Source organism: Toxorhynchites rutilus, chromosome 3 (genome assembly GCF_029784135.1).
Source record: "Toxorhynchites rutilus septentrionalis strain SRP chromosome 3, ASM2978413v1, whole genome shotgun sequence".
NCBI lineage: Eukaryota > Metazoa > Arthropoda > Insecta > Diptera > Culicidae > Toxorhynchites > Toxorhynchites rutilus.
In genome coordinates this window covers 165,167,282-165,181,065 of record NC_073746.1, presented here as the reverse complement: position 1 = coordinate 165,181,065, position 13,784 = coordinate 165,167,282, and the positions used below count along the sequence as shown (strand labels likewise).

Here is a 13,784-nt window from a genome sequence, read left to right as displayed (position 1 = left end):
TCAAAGATGGAGTCCACCAAGCAAGAAAATCGCCATAGTTTACGTTTTTACTACCTGCGAGGTAAAACTGCGACGAAGGCGGCCGAAAAAATTCTTGTAGTTTATGGACCCGATACTGTAACGATTCGCACAGCACAGCGTTGGTTTGATCGATTTCGTTCTGGTGTAGTGGCTGTCGAAGATACACCCCTCACTGGTAGTATAATAAAGTTGTCTTCTAAATGGCAACAAGTTTGCGAACAAAACGGCGCATGTTTGACTTAAATCGGATAATTTTAAGTATGTTAAATAAAGCGTCAAATTTCGATCAGAAATACGACATTTCTTTTCCCCAACCCTATACATATAGAGATATTGCTTTTCTTGGAAACGCAGAATAGATTTCACGTATTGTTGAATATAGAAGGAGAGACGTGTCCACGTGGACATTATTTAAACCCCCTCCCCCCTCACCGTGGACAAGCGTGGACATTTTTGTAACCCCTAACACCCCTGAAGTTGGCCACGTGGTGTGTGGACAGCCCCTAGGTTTTTTGATTTTTTGTAATTTAATTAATGTAATTTAATGAAATATATATTTCTTCCTAAAAAGCCTCATATTTGATGTAGAAATGTGTTCTACACGATTTCATATATTTTTTCTATATATATTCACAATGAAAAATATGATTTATCATTTCTCATTAATTTACAAAAATTTGAAAAAAATCCATACAAATTCGCACGCTATTTACTAAGGCCGATTACACATTCAGCCCTATTCTGTATTCCGACGGATTTCCATTTCGTTCGGAACCGTTATTTCGTTCGAGTTATAATTTTGCGTTCCTTATTTCGAACGTTTTGCCCATTTGATGTTCGAAGAGAAACAGATCGAACGAAATGCAAAAACTACTCGAACGAAATACAGAATGGAATTTTATCAACTCGTTCGAAATATTTCGAATCGATCGAAATACAGAATAGGGGTGATTATCCGGTTTCTGCCGGACCGGTTTGAAACCCAAATGGCAAATTTCGATCGGACCAACCTTTTTACGACGCCGTGATGCAGCCGTCTACTGTGCGATTCACATAGCACGTTACGGAGAAGAACGTCTACGTTCCATCAACGTCTCCACCAATTCACACATGCAGTCAATGCTTCCACCAGCACCGTCACGTCAAATGCCAAACGAATGATTTATTTAATTTTATTCATGGTGTCGCCACCTACAACAATTTTAAATTGCAATGCCCTCTTTCAGAACAGCATGCCTAGAATCAGTTCTAAATTTTGAAAAATTCAATGAGAATCATTGAATTCAATTATTTAAATGCTTAAACCCCGTAGTCCGACCCTTATGCAATAATAATAATAAATAGAATAATTCTTTCAACTAGTCGCGAATGATTTTCACTCCGAAATTTGGAGCTAAGAGATATGTTGGCATAAAAAGTACAGTAAGTTACTTATAAAGCGATATGCTGAGGCACCACTCAGTGTCGCATTGGAGTCGGTTTTGACCAGTATTTGGACATTTGCGACCGGTGGCGACTTTCAATGTGGGGCCATAATTTGGGCCCCGAACTCAATGTTTACAAAAATGTCCAACTAGAGGTAAAAATGTCTAATTAAACTTGTTGCATCACAGATCTGTTCAATTAGCCTAATGTCGATGTAGATGTAAATTACTGTACAACCAAATCAAAACAAAAGCCGAGACACAAAGCCCAGACAAAAACCAAACGAGCCGTCCGTCTCCGTCAATTATTCTTTTCTACAAACCCTGCCGGTCGTTTTCGTTGAACGTATGCTGACGGGTCGTTACGTTGCTGGTGTATGTGAATGTTTTCATGAGAATTGCATAGTAGAATCATTGACGTATCGTGACGTGACGGGACGTGAACGTGACGTGTATGTTGTATGTGAATCGCACTTACAGCGACTGTAATGTCCGGTGACCGGACAAGCATTATACGCGATGACCGTAGAATAGTGTCGACGTCTGGTGGAGACATCGGTTTGGGAAAGCAAATCATTCTCTATAAGATTATCACACCTCAAGACAGTTTTAAGTTGTTTAAATTTTTAATGAAAACTTTTACTTCATATTATTTGATTGCTCAGAACCTGTGGTATTGATTCTTCCTTAACCATTTTTGTATAGTTTCCTTGATATTTTAACTAAAACTCATCATTGTAATATACAATCATTATCAGACACAATTATTGTTCAGGAGGTTTCCCAACTTGCAAAAGAACGTATTACTTTATTACATAAAGAACACATTTCATGAGAAGAAGTTAATTTTCATTCATAGTTTTTATTTTAAGATATGTGTTTAATGCACCTGAAAATCCATTATCACTATCATTTCCCAAAAGCGGAGCACGAAGCTCCATGCCATGAAAGCGAATTGACAGTTGTTTGTCATGTCTGTTAGTATTAGTACAATGCAGGTAATATTTCGTCTAATGTAATAGTATGTGTGCACTATTGACGTTTGTTTGTTGATTTTGAAACCAGTTGATAATTTGCAAGCGATATGGATGCTGAAATTTTTATTTCACTTCTTCAACAACTACCAGTGTTGTGGAACTAATTCTATGATGCAAGTTTCTGCTCAAAGGGAAGCAATGGTCACAGGTGCACGATGTCATCATTTAGCATATTGCCACGGACTGTGTTATTAACGGTGAGTGGTGTCTTTTGACAAGCAGATCGAGTTATTTAATTGACTTCTATTTTTTGTTCACAGGCAACATCCCTTATCTGAAATAATTATTGAACGAGTTCGGGGATGTCAAACAAATCTTCAATCGGTTCATGGAGGGGCGGATTTCGAGCGGCTTTATCGAGCTGAATGAGAAGGTTAGTTTTTGTTAATTTGAACACACTAAAAATAATTCTCTCGTCTAATATTCTTTGGGCATTCCAGTTTGACCTGACCGGCGACGCGATCGACGACGAGACCAAGGCACTCCAGCCAAAACTGTCAGATATGTGCTCTGTGATCTAAATGTTCCAATGCCCGACGCCAAAGCATCGGTTCTGTCAGAACGAAATTCCAGCTTATCTGATTCGGTCATTCTTTGCCCCGGATCCGCGTATTGATAGCTGTGATGCGAATTGGGCTCGAGAAGCTGCCCATGCCCCAGGATTACGTGCTCGAGGAATTGCGGCATATGTTGAGCTCGTTCTTCGACGAGGATCAGCGGAAGCAGCAATGGAATAGTGTTTGAACGAATTATGTTATTTTATTCGTAATTTGTTTACTGTATTAATGAAATAAAAAAAAACTCTAGAATGAATGGATGTGTATACATTCTCTTGTAGGTAAATTCCAAAATAATCACAGGAAGTGAACACATTATACATATAAATAAATAGTGCCTCTGGCTTGTAACGGAATGTTATTATTATTGGTTCATCAAATTGCACTTTTATCTAACCGTGTTTCTGAGACTGTTGAAAAATTATGTGGCAACAGAGCGTGTGAAATAAATCATACTATTCGTGTATGCTTGGAAACGAAATAATTATGCGTATGAATGAATAAACCGCAGCTGGACTAAAGTTAGTTTTTTAAACATATTCTGAAGTGGGGCGGAAGTATTCACGATAGGTACGGTAAGAACGCCGTTATGATGCAGGATGTGTGTAATGTCCGTGAGGCCTGGTCTCACTTTGATCATGCTTATGGTGTGCTACACTCCAACATTCGGCCTTATATGATTTCCAAGGAACATACATATGAGAACGCTCGTGGTTGCCGCAGCAGCTGTGGGTTTAAGGTTTTCCGTCTGCACTCAGCTGCATGTAACCGGAATATTTGAAGCAATGGTTACCTGTCAAATCCACATATAAATAAATGCATATATGTGTTTGTGAGAGATGTACGGTTTTGTGTAGCGCGAGGTCTCTTTCACATTGTTGTCCGGTTTTCCGTCCAAACCCAGCGGCGCTTTTTGAAACCGGTCCGGCAGAAACCGGATAATGTGTAATCGCCCTAACACTAGCCTTATAGCATACCTGGACACTGTCTATTTACGTTGAACACTACAATGGCTTCCTTCCATCTTCACCTTAACTGCATTTTAATGTGTTAATGTGTGATTCGAGATAAATTTCTCCACCCGAGCAACGAGAAAGAACATGGAATTTCTGAGAAGATACAGTTCAAGAAATTTATTAATTCAATAATAATTCAATTTACTTAATTGATCCAGCAGGGAATCAATTTTTTATTTTGTAAGTTCTTACACGGGTACAATACGATTAAATTATATAATTTAGTAATCCATTATTTTCTCATTAACAGATGCATTTCTACCTATGCGCAGAATGCAATCCACCCCATATTAATTTGTGATATAAGAACTATCTGATTTGTTTTATGTATACATAACATCTTATTAACTTCGACTCCACATCTAAATCTAAACTAATTGCTACCATAAGCTATTAGTTTTAGAAGGGTTTTCATTTCACTCCGCCAAAACTGAAACTTGTGCCGGAAAATAATTCGAGGCAATAATAAATATTTGCTGCCTATCTTGAGGGGAACGATACAATCAAAATCTCACTGCTCTGGAACATAACATTCGGAAATTTAACATTCCTAAATAAGCGTCTCGTCTCCGATATCTTTAAAAGCTATTAAAAGCGCGTAGAAATATATTTATTCAATCTAAATCGATGCGAGCATCGTTAATGTGTCCCGAATTGTATTTGGAGTGCTTCATATTGCGAAACGATTCGATCAAATCATCCAACGTAATTGCAGGAACTTCATCCAGCATAGGTGTTCCGGCACCCGTAGTGCAGGCTCCGTTTGCCGTTCCGTTTGGTATCGCTGCCATTTCCCTACATTTCTCTCGCAAAACCTTGCGAATACGATAAACCGACGCATTTCGACACATTTCCCTCAGATCGGATCCGGAGAAATTGTTCGTCATCCGTGCCAAGCTCGGGAGTTCAACATCATCGGATATTTTTTCCTGAGCTAGTATCAACTGCAAGATTTTCAACCGCTGTTCTTCGTTCGGCAGTCCGATGTGGAACTGTGCTGGCATTCGTCGCAGAATCGCTTTATCCAAATCTTGTGGACGATTGGTAGCACCCATAACTATAACTGTCGAATCGGATTCAGTATTTAATCCATCCCACAGCATCATAAACTGCGTCTTCATCATGGCAGTTGCTTCGTGATCGGAAGAGTTCCGGGCTCGCAGAAATGAATCGATTTCATCGATGAAGATAACACATGGTTGGATTTTAACTGCCAGCGAGAAAACAGCAGATGCTAATTTTTGTGACTCCCCGTACCATTTGTCGGTCAACATCGCTACGTCCAAATTAATGAAACGCATTGCGGCCTCCTTAGCAGTAGCTTTAGCGATCAAAGTTTTGCCGCATCCTGAACAAAACAACAAACTCAATGTAAGGAAAACAGAACGGAAATCGATATTTCACCTGGCGGTCCATACAGCAGTACCCCTTTAGGTGCTTGATAAAGCGATGAGGCCGGGAACATATCTCGATTACATACGGGGAACACTATACTCTCCTTAATCTCCTGACAAACGTGATCCAATCCGGCAATGCTATTCCAACTGACACTGATGTTCTCCGGAACCACCAAGTGCGATGCTATCACCAACTCGTAATCGTTAAGATTGCTCAGTGCCGACTTTTTCATATTGGGACCCAGTCTGAAAATAAAATTAGAATTTTTCAAACATAGTATTACAGAATATAATTAATGTTTGAGCGATCCAGAAATCAACCGAATCATTACATAACGGAACTAGAAATAACCAAGGCACCAGGCTCCAAATAGAACAAATTCTCAGACGGAAGAATACATTGCCCTTTGCCATTCTTGAGAATCCCATACTTACATTTTCAGAATTTCCTCCGCCCTCTCGATAGCCTTCTTTTTGCTTTTGTTGGTTGGGTCTAAATTTTTCATGAGCCATTTGGCCGAATAGTAAGTGACGACGGAAACCAACGAAATTCGCAGCACAAACTGTACGACCTCGTTGCGTGTGATACTTGACCCCGACATTTTTAGCTATCGCAACGGTGAACGATCCGAATCCTAACACGAGCTAGCGGTCGACCCCGATAGAATCGATTATCTCGAGTGTGTCTTTAGCCTACCTATGGTAATTCTTTGAAATAAAGCAAAATTATGTGAAATCACAGAATTGATGCGAAACGCATAACGACCAGAAATTTTCTGTTCTTTGACGTCTCGGTATGACAAAGACGTAATAGTCGACGTGTTGCCAATTGGCGATCTAACGCAAAACGTAAACGATCGGTGAGGCATCTGGATTTTGTTTTTGAACTAAGGAAATGATGCTAATGTAACCTAAAGGTGGCCGTACACTGTTTGCCCGGAGGTCAAATATTTGAAATATTTTGACAGATAAAGTTTGATTTGATATTTGTACAAACACTATTTTGTTTGCCACTCTTAAATATTCAACAGTGTTAAACAATGTCAAACACCGAACATGGATAAAATCGACTGAAATATTCAAGGTAACCTAACCATGTACCGACAGGTTCGATGAACAGACTAAAAAAGTATTCGAGGCATCCAAAAATTGAAAAAAATTGATTCCGGGCTTTCCAAGGTAGTTCTCACATGCAGGAATCGTACATTCTTCTACTTGTGTTTGATTGTGCTCTCGAATTTCCTTCTTTAATTCAACCATTGTCAACATTTTTATAGTTTTCACTACTGAAAGAGGTAAATAAATAACATGTTATATATGAAATTGCGCAGAATTAAATTTCTTACAAACTCACCGCAATCAAATAATCGTTTATGATTATAATATTGTAATTTATAAAAAGAACTACAAGCCTTCCATAAGCTCACATTGCAAAATTTAAAACTATCATCACTTTCACCGTAGCGCCGTCTAGGTGTAGATTTGTACGTTAGATCGCCAATAAGAGCAATCGGGGTCATCATTGGCAGTACTAGTTTTGCAAATTCTATTCGTTAATTCTAATGGGTTCGTCCACATACCACGTGAAAGAAGAAACACGATTTTGAACTGCTCTCTCTTCTTCTGTTAGGTTAGGCGCAAATGGAGAAGCGTATAGCCAGAGAAGAGAAGTGGAACTCGAGAGAAAAAAGTGGCAACGATTTGTGGCAAGAAAATGTAAACAGTGAAAAAATTGACAGATAGTTTACGCTCTAAAAATTGAACATAATGTTGAGATGTCTCTAAAAGGGTGGGAGACATCATATATAAGGTGGGAGGTTCGTATATAATGTTATTAATGTTAGCATCATCATGATAAACACGGCGAATGGTATAGAAATTACGAACTGAAATTGAATAAAACATACATATAGACGCTAAAACGCTGTGGATAGATATTATAATGCATTTTTATCGGTTTATGTATAATGCATTATCAAAATAAATCCATATGTATTATAATCATAACTTGCTGTGCTATTCATAACAACATTTGTGATCGTATTCCACCAATGATGACAAATGTGTAATTTACGAATGAAGCTTCGCCATAGAAACTGAACATTGAATAAAAAAAATTAAAATGTGGTAAGAGCATCAGTTGAAATATTTTAAAGCATTCTCATCGGAATAAGTTGAATGATACAATAATTATACGACTAAATAATGTAGGTACGCTAAAAAACAACATAAAAATATGATTTCTGAATTTATTTTTTTCAGTTTTGAACACACTCTCTAAAAAGCTATTTTTATTTTTTAAAATACCCTCTGTTGGTATTGTATCTAGAATTTACAAGGTAATAAAACGTTAACTTCAATTAGTTTCTAGTAATCAGTTTCTTAGTTGCAGGGAAAATTGACACCAAACTATATATTTTTTAGTATTATATATAGATTCCATGCCAAACCGACATAGTGGTTCTCAGATTTTTGTGTAAATTGGTAGTTTTGTTCCTTTTCGTTAAATATTAGATCCCATTCCATTTTAGGGTGGTTCGAAAAATCTAGTTTTCTCGTTTTTTCCAAAAATATTTTTTTTTAGATTCATATCTTTTGAACTACTAAACAGATTCAGATGATCGACATATCATATTGGCCAGTTAGCCAGTTTTTTTTTTAAATACTATACTCGCAAAAAAAAAAAATTTTGTTTTCTTGATTATTGATCGTAATTGTTCTTTATAGTTTTCATTCAAGGGCGCTATGTTTTTTATATTTCTTCTCGAAAGCTGAGGATTTTTTAGATAACATATTCAAAAATGTGTTCTTCGTTTTTAAATTATGATTTTTAAAAATTAACCGATGGTTAAAAAAATCATTTTTCTCCTTTTTTCCAAAAATTACGTTTTTTAAAAATTCATAACTTTTATCTACTGAATCGATTCATATAATCGACATAGTTAATTTAAGTGCAAATATTTTTTTTTTTATTTATGAAAAACAGATACAATTATTAATCACGAAAACAAAAATAATTTTTACGCAAGTGCAATATTTTTCCAAAATTTTTTTTTCGTTTTATTATCTCTCGAACAACTCTTAATGCATGGCTTTAATTTGATATATCGATCATCTGAATCGCTCTAGCAGTTCAAATGTTATGAATTTTTGAAAATAGGAAAAAGGGGAAGAAATTAATATTCCGAACTATCGGTTAACTCTAAAAAATTATAACTCAAAAAAGAAAAAAGAATATATCTAATTTTGAGTAAAAAATATAAATGTGTAAAAAAATCCTCAGTTTTCAAGAAAAAATGTAGAAAAATATAGCGCCGTTGGTCCCGAAACCATGTAAACTATAAAAACGGATACAATCAAGAATTACGAAAACAAAATTCAAATTTCTTGGAAGTTTGATATTTTTCCAATAAGACTAGCTAATTTACTTCAATTTGATGTATCGATCATCTGAATCGGCTTAGTGGTTCAAAAGTTATGAGTTTTTGATAAAAGTCATTTTGGGAAAAAGTGAAAAAATCGAATCACCCAGAAAAATAATAATACAGATTCAATGTTTTACCATAACGAAAACAAGCTACCAATTTTCCAAAAATCTGAAAACCAATATATCAGTTTGGCATGGAATGGCTGAAGTAATACTGCAATAGTTCACAAATTTCAAAGTTCGCGTTTTTCTTGTTGTTTTTCATGTCTTTTAGTGCGGCCATAATAATAATTAGAATTACTGCATTTGGATTGATGCTAGAAAATATCATTAACTTCCTTGAATAATGGATGTGATATAATTCACTTTATATATGTATTAATAAATGTTTTCAAACGAATACATTTGTCAAACAAACTGCAAAACTAAATACTTTTATACTGTGACTTAATTTTTTGAGTTTAACGTTCAAAGACCCTTCAATAAAAATGGCATTGGAACAACATAGTAAAACTGACATACAATTATGACAGATGATTGCTTTTTGATTGGCGCGTGCTCCAACTGGTGAACCGCCAACTAGAAGGCACTCCAATAAACGCCAATAAGCAAATGGTACTGTAAAACTGTGAAAAATATATAAAAAAAAATACAATCTAAGACTCTTTTTGTCGTTTATGAGTTTGTTTTGTCTAAGTTACTGCTTGACATGTTTGCGGATAACGGAAAGATATGATATGTTGGTTTGAAAGTTAAGAATTGGAAAAAAATATAAAATTCATGTGAATGGAGACAACTTTTGTGTACAGCACATGCCACTAGGGCCTTTTGCTGATTAAGTAAGTAACATTACTTACAAAACGTCATAACTTTACAGTCGATTTCAAAAATCGTCATATCAGATGAAATCTTATTCTTTTATGAATCAACTTTAATCTGTCATTCACACAAACTCAAAAATTAAATACTACAGAAAAACTTTGATTATAACGCTTAGAGAATTTGCGACTTAATTTTCCACAATTCACTCTTTCACACCAAATTTTTATCTTGTCGCAATTTTAAACCTCTCAAATTGAATTGTTAAAATGATAGGTCAAAGAACGAAAAGCAGGAGAAATTAACAAATAATGGAGGGTAAATAATAAAGCAATATTGATCATGGATTTTTAATAACCATCTCAGAAAAATATTGAAAAAAAACATTCCTTTTTAATTTCTCTTTAAAATTTTGATAAAATTGCACTGAATAGTTAAATAAGAGCAATATTAATATTTGAATAAACTTATGTAATTATAAACATGTTTATATAAACCTTCACATCTTCTCATTCTTCATTAAAGACCTTGCGTCAAGACAGCTAGAAATCCATACACTCTCAAATCAAGTGTGCCTGAAATAATTATATTCTTCACGTAAAGAAGCGATGAAAATGTGGACAATTTTTAGTCAGTGAATTGTATGGAGTTCCACTGCTGTGGTATAGCGCTCGCAAGCGAACACGAGATTATCAACACGACTCGTACGTGCCACAAACGTAGCGTGGTGGAGCGCAGATTGAGTCGCAGTGTGGTGTAAACAACGTGCCACTCGCATACAATGTCTGATTCACACAGAGTTGTGTGATACATTTATTTACTAACACAACCTTCCAACCTGTACAGTGTCAGACTCATGGCGCTATATAATTGTTCACCAATACAACCACCACAACCGGCATCAGCAGCACGAGAAACTGTGGCTCAGCCACAGCGTCGAGCGAGTCGTGTCTCACGAGCGCTCCACCATCTCACGTCGTCAGGCCAACTTGCGCCATTCCATCTGTTTTCATTAGCCAAAAATACAGGCGCTATATCGCGCCAAGTTACTCGCGCTATACGTCTCAATTTGTGCCTAGCCTTAAAGGCGAATGAACTGCAAAGTTTAAAGACTCTTAAAAACAAAGGACCGACCGATCTCTCTTCTTCGGAGGACAAGCGTGGACATTCGCTGTATCCCTCATCCTGTTCACCACGTGAACATTCTTCCATTTTATCCTTAAAAAATCAAAGAAATAACTCTACTGATCTTACATTTAAGTTTAAATTAGTTTCATTTTATATTTTATGTTTTCATTATTTGAAAAAAAAAAACAAAAGTAATTCAACTAAATAAATTATAAGTTTAGATAATAAAGACTCAGTGGAGTCATCCCAACAAACAAACAAACATTGGTTGTTATCTGGGTCATGCGGAAACGATGAAGCATCTTTTCAAGTACACTTTGCTTATTATTTTCTAGCTTTTTTCCCCTCACACTATCTGCCAATTGTTTCTCCGGTTTTCGTGGAGACGACAAATTTATTCTCGTGTTTGTGGAAAATCATGAAATTATAAGTTTAGATAATAAAGACTCAGTGGAGTCATCCCAACAAACAAACAAACATTGGTTGTTATCTGGGTCATGCGGAAACGTTGAAGCATCTTTTCAAGTACACTTTGCTTATTATTTTCTAGCTTTTTTCCCCTCACACTATCTGCCAATTGTTTCTCCGGTTTTCGTGGAGACGACAAATTTATTCTCGTGTTTGTGGAATTAGTGCAATGGTTGAATTGTTATAGACTAATAGTATTGCAAAGGTTTCTTTTAATTTTACAGGACCATTTCAATAGAAATACATTGCTCCAGTCCAACCGGAAAGGGAACCTTATGAAACTTCGAGACCCCTTGCCAACAATTAGGCCGATTGTCGAGCAAGTGGACTACGTCCATCACCAACACGTAGCGCAGATTGTTTTGCCGCTACATTCAAAACTTCGTGAATTTCATCCGGGAAGATCCTAACCTATGGAGTGACGACAATATTGCAGAATCTGAGTGTGAAATTTCGAAAAATTTGAAAAGCCTTGCGGAACTCTATCCATCGGTACGGGTTAAAATTCAAAACATCAAAATGTTATGCCGAATATCAAAGGTAGTTTTTTTTGTGTGATACAATCCTGATTGATACATTCCGAATATTCTAATTACAGATTGCATGAAATATGGCGACATCAAGCTTTCGATTTCCAATACTAATCGAAATTCAATCAATCAATCAATCAGCTGAGCAAGTAGTTCGAAGCTGCGCAGCGCCTCAGTAAAGTGTTCAATGAAAACCAGATTCAGGTGGCACAATAGCCGAAGTATGTTCATTTAAGTTATTCATTAATCCTGATTTTTCTTGACCTTTTGTATGAACTCGAATGGAATAAATGTTGTGAATTGGGTAATTCGTATTGAATTAATGAAAAAAATGTTTTTATAACGTCCGAAAACTAGCCTGACCAAATAGTTTAAGCATGAAAACGGTACAAGTAAGCCAAAAAAAATTGTATAATATTTTGGCGTAAGCCTACCTCTAACAGGATTTCGGTAATATTAAGAATGTAATGGTCTACATAGATTGATGACGAATATATAAATGAAATAAATTTAAAATCTACTGAACATGTAGGAAAACGTGAAAGATTTCGAATGCTGAAACAATAAATCAACTTAATAGAACACAAAGATATTTGCATTACTTGATAGGAAATGTTTTTGAAAGGTCAATATTTATCCAAACACACTATGTGCCACGCTTTGATCGATCAAAATTGTGCTCTTCAAATGGTTCCGACCAAAAAGAGCAACAAGAGTAACAGCGGAATATAATTCGAATACAAGCGAAACATTGAATCACATGCCTTGTGGTTTTTCCATCTGTCAAATCAAATAAATTTGGCTATATCCCCAATTATATCCCCAATATTACCCACTCCCCTTTTTTAAAGAATTTTATAAAGTGAATAGAACCGAACAATCAAACACCCTAAGATATACCTGCTTTGTGCTCTACAACGAAGGAATATTTAGACAATGAATCGACTTTGCGAAGCAGAATATGATTTTTGGAAAATTCATCATGAAATTTGTCACATCCCAGATCAAAGTTCTGTTGGAAAATTCAGATAGCTTTGATGATTTCAACTTTAAGTCTTGACTTTTCCGTATTCGTTATCATCGTTGGAAAAAAAAACATTTCAACTGGCGCGGTACTACCATGCAGACCATGCAGAAAATATAATTAGTGAGCTTCATATTAAAACACTAAGAATCTTCTCGATGAAAAGTCCAAGTGAGAGGAATAACGTGTTACCATGCTCAAATAATTTATGGTAATGTTCACCAACGAAATCATAAAAATTCATCATTTATCTCCATTAACAAATAATTGACTGATAAACTCTTCTCTGTGAATAAAGTGACTAAAATTTAAATCCAAGTTCCAATCAGAAGTTCATTTGACGAAAAATATAGGAAATAATGACAAAGCAATATGTTTTTTTCTGTACTCAAAAAACGGTACAGACTGATAAAAAGACGGGACAATAAAAATAGTCGAAAAAACGGTAATGTACCGTTCAAAACGGTACGTTTGGTCAGTCTAGTTTTCGCCAAGGGAATTTTTCAGGGCTAGAGATAAATGGACCAAAAAAGTTGTTGGTGCAAATTATGCAGCCGTTATAATATAAACAAGGAGAGTGATAGCGGAAGGAGAATATTTGCGCTAGGGTATGAATGATGGATCTCTGTTGAGGCAAATATTCAGTTTCTTTTTTCGAAGCAGTTAACATCGCTTGTTTTCCGTCATCATTAGTGCTTCGTTAGTGTCTTTGACATTGTATCAATGGATTGAACTGGCACTATGGCAGGCGTTGAGGTTGTGCGCCACATAATTATTTTGGGAATATTAAGCCAGACCAACGTGAATGTCGTACTAGACATGTTATGAGTTATTCCGGTTCGCGTGCCAGTCGCAAACTTTTCTTCAACAAGAATTGACGAATTTACGCAAAGCTGAATCAGCTCATGCGACATCTACATTAGAGCTCAGAACCAC

The 13,784-nt window shown here is 36.0% G+C and overlaps 1 protein-coding gene and 1 long non-coding RNA gene across 2 annotated transcripts; one reads left to right on the top strand and one right to left on the bottom strand.

Moving 5' to 3' along the window:
• The first annotated feature begins 2,519 nt into the window (after positions 1 to 2,519).
• LOC129779288 (uncharacterized) lies at positions 2,520 to 3,471 on the top strand. The gene is made up of 3 exons (XR_008743614.1): positions 2,520 to 2,679; positions 2,743 to 2,855; positions 2,923 to 3,471. It is a non-coding gene; the product is annotated as an uncharacterized LOC129779288 (long non-coding RNA).
• A 719-nt stretch (positions 3,472 to 4,190) lies between these two features.
• LOC129776465 (outer mitochondrial transmembrane helix translocase-like) lies at positions 4,191 to 6,257 on the bottom strand. Its single transcript, XM_055782123.1, has 3 exons — positions 5,888 to 6,257; positions 5,460 to 5,698; positions 4,191 to 5,403 (listed from the first exon to the last, which is right to left on the bottom strand). Exons 1-3 carry the CDS (start codon positions 6,052 to 6,054, stop codon positions 4,670 to 4,672), a joined length of 1,140 nt encoding a protein of 379 aa, XP_055638098.1. The 5' UTR covers positions 6,055 to 6,257; the 3' UTR covers positions 4,191 to 4,669.
• Between the last annotated feature and the right edge of the window lie 7,527 nt (positions 6,258 to 13,784).